Source organism: Polypterus senegalus, chromosome 5 (genome assembly GCF_016835505.1).
Source record: "Polypterus senegalus isolate Bchr_013 chromosome 5, ASM1683550v1, whole genome shotgun sequence".
NCBI classification, from domain to species: Eukaryota; Metazoa; Chordata; class Cladistia; order Polypteriformes; family Polypteridae; genus Polypterus; species Polypterus senegalus.
The window spans coordinates 30,174,313-30,190,409 of record NC_053158.1 but is presented as its reverse complement, the minus strand read 5'-3'; the positions used below and the strand labels follow the sequence as shown (position 1 = coordinate 30,190,409).

Here is a 16,097-nt window from a genome sequence, read left to right as displayed (position 1 = left end):
ATTCAAGAAGAGTCACAGAGTTGTTGTGAAGCCACTCCTTCATTATTTTAGCTGTGTGCTTAGGGTCATTGTCTTGTTGGAAGGTAAACCTTCGGCCCAGTCTGAGGTCCTTAGCACTCTGGAGAAGGTTTTTGTCCAGGATATCCCTGTACTTGGCTGCATTCATCTTTCCCTTGATTGCAACCAGTCGTCCTGTCCCTGCAGCTGAAAAACACCCCCACAGCATGACGCTGCCACCGCCATGCTTCACTGTGGGGACTGTATTGGACAAGTGATGAGCAGTGCCTGGTTGTCTCCACACGTACCACTTAGAATTAAGGCCAAAATGTTCTATCTTGGAGTTTGCTAAAAGACACCTGAAGGACTCTGAGATGGTGAGAAATAAGATTCTCTGGTCTGATGAGACCAAGACCAAAATATAATTAATAAATCTGCAACAATTTCAAAAATTCGTTTTTTTTTTGTCTGTCAATATGGGGTGCTGTGTGTACATTAATGAGGGAAAAAATTAATTTAAATGATTTTAGCAAATGGCTGCAATATAACAAAGAGTGAAAAAATTGAAGGGGGTCTGAATAATTTCCGTACCCACTGTATCTATCTATCTATCTATCTATCTATCTATCTATCTATCTATCTATCTATCTATCTATCTATCTATCTATCTATCTATCTATATCTGTCTGTCTAATTAAATTTAATTTAATTCAAGTACATTTGGCCTTGAAACAGTTTGGAATGAAATCAGACTTTGACAGATTTCTCTTACTGGTTGTTGTATTCCAGTTCTGTAACTGTAACTGTAACATATCATCCATGTTTTTTTGATTCTAATATATTTTTTAATGTCCTTTTTTTTTTTTAAAGAAGAGGGAGAGCAGCCATGGCTTTGTGGGCAGTTCTTCAGTGTTGCTGATGTTTCTCTGGCTGTGACGTTACATCGTCTGAAGTTCTTAGGCCTCTCCAGAAGATACTGGGGCAATGGAAACCGCCAGAACCTTGAAAGATACTACGAGCGGGTCTTAAACAGAAAGACCTTCAGGCAGGTTTTGGGGAGTGTGAACAACATACTTATATCTGCAGTGTTACCAACAGCTTTCCGTGTAGCAAAGAAGAGGGCACCCTCGTTTTTGGGAAGCACACTCTTGGTGGCAATTGTAGGTGGGATCAGTTACTTTGCCTTTTTGTATCTGAAGAAAAGATTTGCAAGCATTAGGTGAGGCAAAAAAAAATCAAGTGCTTGTCTCCTATTAATTGTGTATGTGTAATGTCTCGCATTCTTTGTTAGTGAGAAGGGTCTGCATATCAAAATGCTTTATTTAATCCTCCATCAATGCTCATGGTATACAGTATAGCATCTTTCATTGAAAGGCTGTCATAAAGCAATCAAGAGCAATATTGTAAATGGGATGGGTTGAGGCTTACCTTGACCCAAAATTGGATTACAAGGTTTTTCAAAATGGAAGAATAATCAAAAAACACATGGAAACAAAGCCAAAACATTGAAACTTATGGTAGAATTAGGAACTTTAGAAAAATGTAAGATACATGACAATGCCTACATTATATGTTTCATCAGGGTGTGCTGATAGCCTGTTCTTATGTACCTGGTTGTTACCATGCACTTTATATGCTGGAGTTTAAATTTTGGTCATACTGTTCACTTTGCATCACATTGCACTGGCTTTTTTCAGCTGGTTTTTATTTTCCAGCAGGATATTTAACAGTCTATGTTAAGCAATATTGTTCAGATCATTGCCATTTACATCTTCTTAACAACATTTTAAGTCTTAAAAAATAATGGTGCCTCTGTAAATGCATTATGACTTGGGAAAAACACAAAACATTAAGTCTTAAAGCTGACCAGCTGAAAAAGTGAACAAACATTCTCTGCACTGTGTCTTATTAATAAGTGATTTTAAATAAAGCTGAATCAACATTGCTGATGTATTAAAATATCAGTACTGCTGCTGAATTAGTCTCATCGTCTATGAATTCTGTGTTGCATTTATCTTTTGCCTCAGCAGTTATCTGAATGCACCACTAGATGTCAGCATGTAGCTGTGTCACTAAAAGTTATTCCAAAGAATAAAAACATTACGCCATTGTCTCGCTCCTGTCTCCTAATTAGCTGCACAGCGAGTTGTGATGAACTGTGTTTATTTAGAAAGCACTTTTTACAGGGACAACGAATAAAATGTATTTGAAGAAGATTAAAAAAAAGAGAAAAGAAAAACCACAATAAATTTAGTTGCCACCAACATAAACAGCTTAGCTCTGGTTAATGTTCTAAAATCTATTGCAGTTAAGGCAGAAACAATACATGAAGGTGTGTGTGCACAAGTACAAGTCTTCAATTTACTGTGTTATAAATTATATATTTTATATATAATATATAATATATTGAGAAATTATCAGCTTTCTTATATTAGGGCTGTCTCTGTCTCTGCCTTGGATGATATTTGGTTATACAGTATTTCAGCCACTGATAAACTCCCTTTACTAGTTAAGGAGCGATAATATATTCACTGCCTTCATTTTGCTTTAAATGACTCCTACCAATTAAAATGTTCTGTTTCTCATATAGGTTATATGGACCTTCTCCTAGGTTTGTGATGTTGGTGTGATGGTGGGACTTGTGCACCTCAGTGATCTCAGTGATGTCATCTAGAGTGGCGATACTCAGAGTGTGGTCCCCAAGTGTGACTCAAGTGTTCCACAAGCTGACAGTCATTAGGGCAAAGTGAGCCCAAACACACACTCAAGCCAATTTAGTGTTGTCACTTCACCTAACATGCACGTCTTTTTAGAGTGAGAGGAAACCATAAAATCCGTGGGTCCATTGCTCTGTGGCATGGCTACTACAGTAGTTTAAAAGCTGTCTAATGACTGTAATTGGTGAAGGCACTGGGTATTGTGGGTGTTTTAGCTAACAAGCATCTTTTATGTTGCCCGGAAGATGGACACAGTACTATGATATTAGCAGATTTGATTGGTATCCCCCATTTTTTAAAAGAGGGAAAAAAAATGTATATTCCAGTTATTAAAGGATCACACTTCACAGCCTCCTTGGGAAAGTTTATACTGGGTGTAGGAACTGAGACTCCATTTGATAGCTGAGCTACAGGCCCTTCTAGGAGTTGATATATTCACGGTCTGAGGCCCCTTTCTGGATTTCAGGCTCCTTGATATACATATATAACATGACAAGCTCAGGGAGATGGGAGTATCCAGTTTGCTGAATACATACTGTACATACAGCTATATAAAAAATGGATGAAAAGATTAGGGGCTTAGGCTTCTGAAGCCCCTTCTTCCTGACACCACTGAGTTGAACTTCAGATCTAAGATGGCCAAGGTGAATTCCATCCATGCCATTTTCTTCCATGTATATTTAAGCGGTCATGAAAGTTTGCTACTGCTGCCACCAATGGATGTTGGATTTCACCAAGGATACGTTTTATCTCCATTACTGTTTGTAATTTTTTATTGACAGGATATCAAGGAAGAGCCAAGCCTGGGAGAGTATTTAGTTCTGGGAAGCTGATGGCCTCATCTCTGCTGTTACAGGTGATTTGGTTGTCTTGGTCTAATTAAACTGTGACCTCCAGTGGGCACTGGATAAGCTCATAATAGAATTAGTTGTGACCAGGAAGTTTGACAATATATTGACAATAATTTGTGTTTACTGGGGCACAGAGCAAGGTATTTAAAAAAATACAGCAAGATTTTATTTCTGTTGCAACCAAGCTTGTGTATGTTCATCAATTTGTGTCAATTTCCAGGTCCTTATAGCTTGTATATTAGCTGCCCAGTTAGGTAGTGCCATGCCCTCTTCTGCTTTAGGTGGTTGTAGAGTCGCCCTGTGGATGTGTGGATATTTTGAATTTCTATTGAAATCACATTAAGGTAGCGGTGGCACCGTGGTAGCCAGGGTTTATATTCTGAGTTTGCATGTCCTCTCGTGTCTGCGTGGGGTTTCCTCCTGGTGCTCCAGTTTCCTCCCACAGTCTAAAGACATTCAGGTTAGGTGCATTAGTGATTCTAAATTGGCCCCACTTTGTGATTGGTGTGTGTGTGTTTGAAAAGGAAGGGGAGACCATTCAGTCCATCAATCCTGATTGTTTAGCTAAAAGCTAAGCTGTCTCAATATCTCATCCGGATTCTTCTTAAAGGTTGTCAAGGTTTCTGCTTCAGCTCCATGTCTCAGTAGTTTGTTATAGAGTCCCACAACTCTTTGAGTGAAGACGTGCTTCCTGGCTTCAGTCCTAAATGCTCATCCACTTAATTTCCAAATAAATTAATTTGAAAACAGAGTTCCAAGAAACAATGAGGGTGGAGGCGATGATCATTGTCCCCTTCATAGCTATGTATTATGAGGCAGAATTTGTGACTCCACAAGTAGATACACAAGAAGTCTTCTTGACCTGGAGTCTTTCTTCTCATCCCTGGAGGAGGCAGGGTTTTATGTGACAAGTCAGTAGCATTTCGAGCTAGTACGTGGAGCTGGGCCTAGAACTTAACTGACATTAAGACTTTGGAAATGTGATGCATTTGAATCCGACACATACAATTAAAATAATTAAGTGGACTTGTTATTAATTAGGGTTTGGAAAGCCTTTACTGAGGGGTTAATAAGATATGGTTGAAAAAACAGACGATGGTTGTTACTGGTAAAGATAGTAATGAGATGTCAAGTTAAAAGTGCAAACCTAAAATCAAAGCCTAGAAAAACAGAAACATATTTGTTTGTAGCTAGGAATAGAGAGATTAAAATAAAACAACACATACCAACACAGGAATCCTAATATTGGATTCTCCCGAATAGAATGTGTCAATCTTTATGCCGGCACTCCTGATTATGTAACATGTAATGTACTCTCGATTGTTGCTCAGAAGGATCGCTCAGGCAATGGTCGAAGCACTAAGTAGAAAATGGTGATGTCCAACTCATAAACAAAATGGCATCACAACACAATAAGCCATTATTAAAATTCAACTTTTTCAATATTGCGTCAGGCAAGAAAGATGTGAGAGTCATATTTCTTTATATTTACATTATATTTGTAAAATGTATACACAGATTTCATAGGGATGGCAAAAAAATAAAGGAAAAAAGCTCATTATAACAAAACAATAGAAATGTTTTTAAAAACAGAGCTTCAACAAACACTGGGAACTGAGGGAATAATTGTTATAGTCAAAGGATGAGTCATAGACCTCATTTGCAAATGATTAATAACAATCTTATTCATAGTTGTTTTCTAAAAACTTCAGCTATTACTCAGGCTCTCTACAACTTATGCTACTGTGGTGGATTATTTAACTAATGGAACCTCTGGATTTGGTGAAGAGTGGAAAATTGCTGGGTCCTAATGGCCTGCTTGCTGAGTTTTCTTATGTCTTACGGAAGCAGTTGGCACATATATTACTGCAGATATTAAACTCTGCTATCTCCTTCACAAAACTGAACCCTTTAATTAATTCTGTCATGGTAACCCTTAGGGGTGTTCTGGGTTACGGCAAGAGGCCTTTTCACTAATCCCTTGATAAAGCAACCCAATGTCCACATGCCGAAAAGTCCAAGGGAGACCCTCTCCCCTCTCAATGTAACGAGTGAGTCTCAGTGCCCCAAAAGCAAGAAGTGATGCCAAGATGCATTCAATGACAGTGTGCAAGTGCACTGCAATGCAAAAAATATGATCCACTCTCTGTTAAGGGGCCTGTGGGAGTCTTAATCTGGGTTTGCCTTCCCTCTTTTTAAAAGCGACTCTGAAACTCCTCTAAATAGTACTGAATTTATTTGATGGGAAATCTTCTTGCATTTCATCTACAGTTGGTAACTCACAAATTAAGTGTATCCCAACCAGACTGGTTTGACATCCACTCTCTGCTACAAACTACAGATGTAGCCCAGATCTTGTCCTGCCCTGTAGCCTGTTTTGTCTCCTGAAACAGAGAAGGACATTGACCACATGATATGGAATTTTCCCTGTAAGATTTTATACTCCAAGTCAAGTCAAGTCAAGTCAAGTTGGGGAGCATGTACGTTGCCGCACCCACTACACAACAAAACAACTTGGGAGCCTGGTTTGCAACCCCACAGGCAGACGCGCAGTCCAGTCCCACCCTCCTTAAATGACCCTCTATCTGCTGCAGCCAGATGTTATGTGGGTGACCCCTTGGCCTGGTCCAGCCACTTGGGTCCCCAACAATGAGGATCTTACGAGCTGGATCACCCTCGGGGAAACACACCACATGGCTGTTACTGCCGTAACTGACGCTCCCTCACAATGCAGGCAATGTGCATCATTCAGAACTCCATGAGCAACTGCTCATTTGACACAAAGTCAAACCAGCGGTACCCAATGATTTTCTGGAGAGACACAGTACCAAAGGAGTCCAGTCTTTGGATTGCGTACATGTCTTGCAACCATATAGCAAGACAGGAAGCACCAGGACTCTAAAGACTTGGACCTTCATCCTTTTGCATAGAAATCAGGAGCGCCACACACCCCTTTCCAACGACCTCATGACCCCCCATGCTCTCCCAATCCGTCTACTGACTTCATAGGAAGAGTCACCAGAAATATGAATGTCACTGCCAATGTAAGTAAACCTCTCGACAAGGTCAACACTGTCTCCACAAACAGACACACTGCTGATGGCCGTGCCCAAGAGGTCATTAAAGTCCTGGATCTTGGTTTTTATCCAGGACACTCGCAAGCCCAGACACTCAGACTCCTCACTCAGTCTCTTGAAACATTTAAACAGAGCCTCCATCTATTAGAGGATGAAAAACGACAAATTTCTATTACAATTGAGAATTTAGACTTTAGATATTAAGATATTAACATTAAAGCATAGACTTTAATATTTCAAATGACACAACTATGCTTGTTTATTATGTACTTCTACTTCATGTAGTAAATCATGACATCTCTAAGGAATACCTGAATTAAAATAGCTTATGCTGATTCAGAATTTTTTATCAATTACAATCACGAGAAATATGACCAGGATTATTGTGAACTTGTAAAACACATAGTCAGGAACTAGCCAAGGCCAAATCCAGAAAAACAATCAAGACCAAACAATTAAGACCAAAGGGGCAAAGCAAACTCAAGCATTGTTAACAGAACAAAGATGACTCCTCACTCAGTCTCTCAGAGCCTCCATTGACTCTGCGAAGATCACAGCATTGTCAGCAAAGTCAAGATCTGTAAATCTTTCTTCACCAACAGATGCCCCACAGCCGCTGGACCCCACGACCTTGCCCAACAACTAATCCATACAAGCACTGAACAGAGTAGGAGCAAACAACACACTCCTGATGAACCCCAGAATCAACTGAGAAAAACACAGAGGTTCTGCCTCCACTCTGCACAGCACTCACGGTACCAGTGTATTTTATACTCCTCCACTATGGAAGTCATTCTCACCAAGTCAACTGTCTTTCAACCCTTTCAGATTCAAAAGGTGGCAGACAAGACTGTTACGATTCCCTTTTTTAATGTTTAGCTGTGTATCCCTCTCAATCCTGACTTGATTACTCCTTTGCTGCTAATGGTTCCTATCATGGTTCCTATCTCTGTTGGCTGGATAGGTTTTATCTTGGCAGTGTTCCAAAATCCTGCACGTCCTTAATTTGTTCATTGTTAGTGTAAATCTGCTCTCCTTCCATTAAACTACCTCCATTGTGAGTTGGTTTTTACTCCGTTCACTCTGCTGGCCACTTTAGAATTGACACCTTTCTCTTTTGCAGGATATTGCTAAATCCAATTACTGCCATAATTGTTTTAAGACGTGTCTTTGTTCTTGCTTCTTTCAACTTCTGTCATTTGTCCTCAGATCCTGGCAATTATCAAATTAGTTATCTTTCTCTCCAGCCTTCTGAGGAGTGCCCACCATTCAACATTGCACTCTGATTTTTGATAGGCTAGAGGGAAAGGGGTCCTGGTCCCGCTCTCAACTCAAAGAGTTTTTACTCTCCATCTGATTTGGATTGGCTGGATCTCCCCTATCAATCCATCAGGGCTTCTTTTTCAGCCACTTTCATTGTAATGTTGACAAATAGCCTTTTTTTCTTTTCATTTTCTGTATGTTTTGGATAAACGATGTGACTATACACAAAAAAAGACAAGTCTTAGATAAGTCGTTTTAGTGAATCACATTTTATTACCTCGGCCACTATTATTTTATTAAACCCCAATACTGTTCTAAAGCTTTGTCCTTACATATTTCACATATCATACACTTTGGTGTTTTTGCGATTTCATTCTTTCTTTTTTTAATGAAATAAATTTTCTTTTGCCAAGATTTTCTCTTTATTTGGGTATGAATTCTTGCCTGTTTGATTGCCACTAACCCTTGGCTGTGTCACAGTCTTCTCCTTTCATCGTCTTCATTTCTACCATGTGCCAATCAGCGGTTGCTTTCCACTGTGTTCAGTTCTGACAGTAACCATTGCCTGTATCCCATCATGGCAGCATCAAGTGTAAAGCCCACTAATGCACACACCCACACTCATACTGACTCATTGTAGAGCTGCTAGTTAACATGCAAGGAAGGTAAAATGAGAAGTTCTTCTAGCTTCCTTCAGTTTATCATTGTAGCTATTGTGATAAGGCACTATATGAGTGCTGACCCGACACAGACGGACACCGGAGGCACACGTAAAATAAATACACTTTTTATTTTTCTTCACCTGGAGGCCACGTCTTCCCCAAGTCCCTCAGGGACAACACAGTCCCACAAACACACAAAAGCACAAGCACACATCTTCTCCTTTAAATCCTCCACTCCTCCCTGGCAGCTTTGTCTCCCTCCTCCTGACTCTAGCTCTTCGAGTGGTGGCCTTGGTTCCTATTATAAGGCACCCGGAAGTGCTCCAGGTGCTTGATTGCCCATTTCCAGCCGCACTTCCGGGTGGGGTGAAAACACTGCCCATAAGGGCTCAGCAGCTCCTGCTATAGCACCCCCTGGCAGCACGTGGATCCCAATAGGGCTGCACCACACTCCAACTTCCATGAAAACCTGCGGGAGTCAGAGGCACCGTTGTAACACAGGGAGGTTGCCATCTAGCGTCCCGCGGAAGTATTGGGTAGCCCATGCTTGCTTCCCTGGAAGATATACTGAAGGGGCGTCCTGGCCGGGCCCAGCCACACTATGCAGTATATGTTTGTGTCAGTTTTAGTGTACCACACCACGCCTGCCGAACAGATTTTGAATTTGTAAGTTCAGCACTCAAAGCACTGTAGGTCTACGCTTTCTGCCAAACCGCGTTCAGAACGTAACCAGACGTTCCCTCTTCATTCTTGAATAAAACCTCATTATACAGGATGACCGGTGTTATTCCAAAAACATTATTATAATAGCTGGGCAACAGAAACAGAGCCAGAATAGCTCAAGAATTATATTGTAACAAGTTTATTTGAGGGGTTGAAATGGCCACCTTTCACAGTGGCATGCTTTGTGCCATTTAAATCTTTAGTGTCGGGGCCAGGCTATGATAACCCATGATCTAAACAGGAAATGGAGAGCTTACTATACTATAGCAGGACTAATACCACTATCTAAAAATAAGAGAAAAACTCCTCTACCTTATTTTTTGTGAGTTTTTTATTGTTTTTTTTAGAGAGTCAAGGCTGGCAGGCTGTCAAAAACTGGGCCTGTTAAAACCCATTGAGGCATTCCTTGTGTGATTTGAGCTATACAAGAAATACGTTGTTGTATTTTAATGATCCTGAAAGTCTGAGGACGAATCACAACAACTAATATAAAAATAAGTTCTATAAACACAAAACTTGAAAGGTAAAGATTAGATCCAAAATAGTGACCATACCATGCCATACCGTACTGCACTGTACATATCAATGCTGCACCATTCCATATTTTACCATAGGGCACCATATCATACTATACTTCCATATCAAAACCTTGAAGCAGTCACGGGGACGCTAAGATTCACACCATCCATAGACGGTGATTTATTTAGTTTATTGTGGGGACCCCAGGAACACCCACCGCCTTGACCCGGCAATCACACACTCGCACATAGAGACACTGATAAGCAGCACAATGAACTGATAAACAATAATGAATATATTAATCAAACAATGAAATGGAACAAATCATATTATAAAAATACACATACACTCCTCAGTTCTCCGACAGTGATAATTATTTTTATACACAACACGATAAACAATTAACACTAACCACAGAGTCCAACATGATAAATATGTGAAATGAAATCCCTGTGAACAGCTGTCTGTAAGAAACGTAAAGTTTTGTCCTGCCAGGTTCCCGCTGCAGTGTGAGGACTAGTGGTGATTGGGAGCATTCCCAGCCGAAGACAAAGCCAACCAAGATGAATTCACACTGACAAACAAGCACAAGACAGCACATACATCCAGACGAAACTGTAATCCAAGGTAGTGGTAGCGTGTATGATGAGTAAAAACAAAACTGACAGATGAAAGCAATCCCCTCTCCGTCTTTTTGTCTCCTTTTTAAAGATCAATCTTCTTTCCAGTAACCTCTGCGCCTTCTGAATTTGCCCAATAGCATTATACTGCCGGGGCCAATGGGAGATGTAGTCTCTTTCAAGTAGCACTGCTACAACCTAGGATAAAGAAGTCATAGCATTGAGACTGAGGTATGGATTCGCCAGTTCACCCCAGAGTGCTGTTTAATTGGCCCCAGAAAGGACCACTGGCTTCTTCAGCAGCCAATTCCACTGTTTCATTCAGGTGTTCTTGCAGAAGTATGAGTTCCCAGTTGCTTTATTCTTTATTTTGCTCATACAAGCCACCCAGGTCTGCCTCACTCTACTCACCCAGGGTCAGAAGGAACCCATAATCCAAAGCTCATCATCATCCACGTACCAAGGCCAATGGGCTGGGGCAAACAGTTGAAGTGACCTCTTTAAGTGCTTTGTCTGTACCCCCACTCTCCTCCTTTCACATGGGGCTGCTATTATAGTCGGCATGTCCAGGTATTGCTGGCCCCTCAAACACAAGCATGTCCCTGTGGGGTCTGAACACAGGGTTGCTAGAATACCAAGCTATCAATGGTGGAGCCACCAGAGGGAAGTGGAGAGCATTTGCCACTTTAATGGAGGGCCCACAAATGTGACAAAAAACACCATACTGGATTATTACATACGGTTAGTATTCCCTGTGATTGCAATGCACCTTGGGGTAAAAGACCACTACATTACAAACACTCCCATTATCTACAACACGGGTGTCGAACACCAAGCCTGGAGGGCCACAGTGGCTGCAGGTTTTCATTCTAACCCTGTTCCTAATCAGTGACCAGTTTTTACTGCTACTTAATTCCTTTTCCCTTCATTTTAATAGCCCTGTTTTTAAAGATTCAGCCCTCTGAATTAATTCTTTTCTTCATTAAATGACAGCCAAACAGAAATGAGATGTGAAATGAGCCAACAGATGACCAGCTGAATTGGGGCTTCAAATGCCAACCAATTTCACTCCAACCAATTTCTTAATGAGAAGCTGTTAATTAAACTCATTATTTAATTCCATGGCTTGTTGCTGCTCTCACTCTACCACAACAGACATTTCCAAAACTATTGATTTTCTGTTTTTTCTAAGAACATAGTCAAAATGTTTTGGTGACCTGAGAGATTAACCTTACCGAGACCGCCACCTTTCTTTATTTTCAGATATTGTGTGGTGGGCACAGGTGAGCTGGTCATGTGGCGGTTCGTTTTGGGTCTCATTATTGTTTGGCTGTTAATTAAGGAAAAGGAAACAACTAAGGGGGCCCGAGTCAAGTAAGTTAAGACGAAGGCAAATGAAGTTAATCAGCAGCAGAAACAGGTCACTAATGAAGAAGATGGTTAGAATGAAAACCTGCAGCCACTGCAGCCCTCCAGGACCGGAGTGTGAGACCCCTGATCTAGAATATTACATACTCACCATCTGTATGACAGTTTTGCTCCATTGGAATGGATATGCGGTAGTAACAGCAACATTCAATTTATGCCTTAAACCAGGAGTCCACAAATACGGGCCTGGCTGCAGGTTTTCATTCTAATCATTTTCTTAATTAGTGACCTGTTTTTGCTCCTAATGAACTTCTTTTGAATTCCTTTTATTAAGACTCTGACCCCTTTTCTTAATTAGCAGCCAGACAATAATGAGATACAAAATGAACCAAAACATGACCAGCACACTGTGTCCATCATACAATATCTGAAAATAAAGAAAGGTCTCAGGAATGCTGATCTGCTCAGGACCACAAATATTTTAAAGAAATGAAAATTGACAATTTTGGAAATGTCTGCTGTTGCACAATGAGAGCAGCAACAAGCCGTGGAATTAAAGAACGGGTTTGATTAACGACAAGACTCAGCACCTACTTAAGCAACTGGTTGGAGTGAAATTGGTTGGAGTTTGAGGCCCTGACTTAGTTGGTCTCTTGTTGACTCACTCACTTCACGCTTCATTTCTGTTTGGGTGCCACCTAAGGAAAGAAATGAAGCAATTCAGAGGAACAAATGTTAAAAAACAAGTCAAGTAAAATTAATTCAAAAGAAGTTCATTAGAAGCCAAAACAGGTCACTCATTAAGAAAATAGAATGAAAACCTGCAGCCGGTAGGGCCCTCCAGGACTGGAGCTGAGGACGACTGCTGTAAACCCCTTGATAAAATCACAAGAATTGGCAGTGAAATTCAAGTTGCCCTTGGTTTCTTTTCTCTTTGTCATTATAGTTCCTGTCTCCATTTCCATCTTTGTCCTCCCTTAAACTGCACTGCCATACGTCTTTTCATTCTCCCCTCAGGTGTCCATTTGCTCATGTTGCACATTCAGAATTTGGCCAGCACGTAAAGAAGTGGTTTGGTTTGGTTGTTCATAATTACACACGTTTTTTTTTTTTTTTACATGTTTTTATATTCTTTTTAAACAAAAGTAGATGCCAATGCCTCATTGATTCAGAGGCCCACCCACGAGCCTTTCAGAGGGGTTTACCACCGGAAAAAGGAGGTTAGAAGTATTTTGAAAATTTTTAATACACCCATTGAAATGGTAGGAGTTGCCTGTTGATATTAATTCTGAATAAAGATGTGTGGGCCTTATTGAGTGTGAAGCAACCTGAAGGGTGTTAAGACAAACTTTTCTTGGCACTCTTTAGGATTAGTAAATAAATCAACAGTGCCTCGCTTTTAAAGATACACGTTGCACATGTAAAAAAAAATCCTTCCATACCAGGTCTGAAAACTTTAATCTATTTTTACAATCCCTTAATAAATTTCATGTAATTGGGAGACCATTCTGTTGGCACTTCCCATCTTTGTTAACTACATCCAATAATTTACAGAAGCGGCCATTAAACTCAATTTTTTTTTTCCTTTGGTGGGTTAATCACAGTTTGGAAAGCAGTAAGTTGTAGCGTAAGTGAGGGTTTTATTTAATTAATCAATTAATTACTGGCCTTACCATGTTAGAATTTAATGGCACTTTGAAAGCCTTCTAGTATATTTAACTAGCAGATTACGCAGTGGCTTCACTCACTGAGCGGAAGTAAAGAAAATAAAATGCAGAATTTGGAGGAATTTGTGGCTCGCATCAGGCAACTGACGCCTGTGTGACGTGGTAGGCTGTGAAGACTGCGTTCGGGTGTTTGCGAGGCCCTCAATTGTGGTTGTCGTATATGTTGATCAGCGAGCCTTCTCTCTCGATCTGCTTCTGTCTCACTTTTTCTGTGTAACCTGACTCTTTTTGTCGATGTTGACGGTTCCTGACGTTCCCCAATAAGTTTTTTTTTTGGGATTTGCCTCTGTATTTTAAATGTCGACATAAACCCAGACTGTGCTGCCAAACGATGTCATCTGAAAACACAAATTGTATTTCGTAATGTTCTGTAGAAAATGAGTTGAATGTGGATTTGAGCCAGAAATAAGAGACAACAATGGTACAGGTGGATGGCTCAAAGGTGTTAATTTCACATTGCCGTCTGAACAACACATCCCACGTGATTCAAATTTAAACCGCGCCTCCCAGCGTCTACTTTGTTCTTACGACCCGTAGTGGCTGAAGGCGGTTTACAGCTCGCCGCAGTTAAAAAGTGGAAAGACGCAAAGCCGTTTTCTTCATCTCTTCAACTATCAAGTACAGGGAATTAAAAAAAAGTTACAATGTGTCAGTTTTGTCTGTCACTAAGCGCTGGAGTCCAGAGCAGAGGGCTGGGAGAGAGCGACGCGGGGCGCACTACATAATACGTAATTTCCATATCACATGACCATACGTAATTTCCATTTCAAATGCGAAAAGAATTTTATATATATAGATAGTGACTTCTTTCGGCTGCTCCTGTTAGAGGTTGCCACAGCAGATCATCCAGAATTGTTGTCCGCATATTGATTTGTAAAAATTTTACACTCAGTGCCCTTCTGGACATAACCCTCCCCATTTACTGCATGGAGAACCAGACTGGTTTGCTGTGAGACTTAAATGAAAGTAACTGCAGCAGACTGGTAGTAAGTAACACAAGAAAACATTTTGTGAAACAACATCAGTGCCTTCAGGATGTATTCAGACTCTTTCACTTTTTCACATTTTGCTATGTTACAGCCTTGTGCTAAAATCGTTTAAATTCATTTTTACCTCATCAAGCAATGCTAAATATTCTAGGATGCCAAAGTTAAAACAGCACTTTAGACATTTTCAAGAGAGTCCGGCTGCAGTCAGGAAAGTTGTACGCCTCGGACAGATTCAGCGACCGAAGACATTCTAAGGCTCGTAAGATGACATCATCTGTTTTGACTCCACCCACTTTCCACGCCCCCATACTTTTGTGCTAAATGTACTACAGTGGAACCTCAGGTCACGAATGTCTCTGAACACGTACAAATCAGGTTACGACCAAAACGTTCGCCAAACTTTTGCATCTGTTCACGACCACACACTCGGGTGATGAGCAAGTCAGTTTCACTTCCAGTTCGTACACGCCGGTGATTTACGCACGTGTTCAGTCTCTCCCTGTACAGTACACTGTTCTCGGTCAGACGTGCATCGTGCAGAGAGACTTTACCTCAAAACTGTAATCTCCTCTCCACCCAGCTTTCTGCTCACTTCCTTCATGCCAGAACTCGACTCATGCAGGGTTAGTTTTTTTTTTGGTCGTTTATGGTTAGTTTTTGTAAAAATTACGGATTTTTCAAATGTTATTTTTTTCCCTGTGCTTAAAACTCATTAAAAAAAGTATTTACAGCGAGTGGTTCGTAAGGCTGTAGCAATGTTAGTTTTCTCTGTCCAAGGTTTTCTCAGTGTTATTTAATGTTTTTACATTTAGTTTACTATTACACTGTGCATTCTATGGTATAATTAACTATTTTTGTGCTTAAAAATCTTTAAAAAATATATATTTACATACAGTTCATACGGTCTGGAACGGATTAATTGTATTGTACAATCCTATGAGGGAAATTACTTCGGGTCACGACCAAACCAGAGTTTTGGAACGGAATACGGTCGTGTCCCGAGGTTCCACTGTATTATAGTAATGGTGGCAAACTGAATGTGTGTGCAAAAAATATTTATTTTAAATAAAAAAAAGCTTCACCAGGATAAACTGTTGTGCTAATGTAATAAAGGTATCTTCGTACTTGCTGTGAGGTCACGAGCCGTCCCCAGTGGGTACGCAAAGACGCTCAGCTAACAAAGAAGGGCAACTCAAAAAACTCCTTTATACCTCTTCATGTTTCTGAGGGCGAGTGTGTCATTCCTCTGGAGCATAAACTCCAACTTTCCCATTATTAAATCGCATAATATTTAAACTAATAAATAATAACAATAAAATAAATAATAGTGCAACTTCCCGTAATAATACTATTACTTCAAGACTTCAAGCCCAGGTGCATTACACAGTATTCACCAAATAAAAGTAAAATAAAATAAAACAAGTGCAACTTGGTGAGACATCTTAACCAACTGAAACATCATTTAGGCAAATTGCATTAATATGAATCTTGCTTCAAGCTAAGCTATATACATAAATAATAAAACTGTGGTATAGTCCTATGGAATTGTATTAGGGACACAGTGAGGAAAAAAAAACTCTATGT

General features: G+C 40.2%; 1 protein-coding gene across 1 annotated transcript in view; it reads left to right on the top strand.

Annotated features, from left to right (window-relative positions):
- Positions 1–2,240, top strand: part of gdap1 (ganglioside induced differentiation associated protein 1) — a 35,265-nt gene extending 33,025 nt beyond the window's left edge. Inside the window, exon 6 of the mRNA XM_039754418.1 lies at positions 868–2,240. Within this exon, the coding sequence (XP_039610352.1) occupies positions 868–1,220 (353 nt within the window). The 3' untranslated portion in view covers positions 1,221–2,240. The remainder of the gene's footprint in view (positions 1–867) is intronic.
- Positions 2,241–16,097: the final 13,857 nt, after the last annotated feature.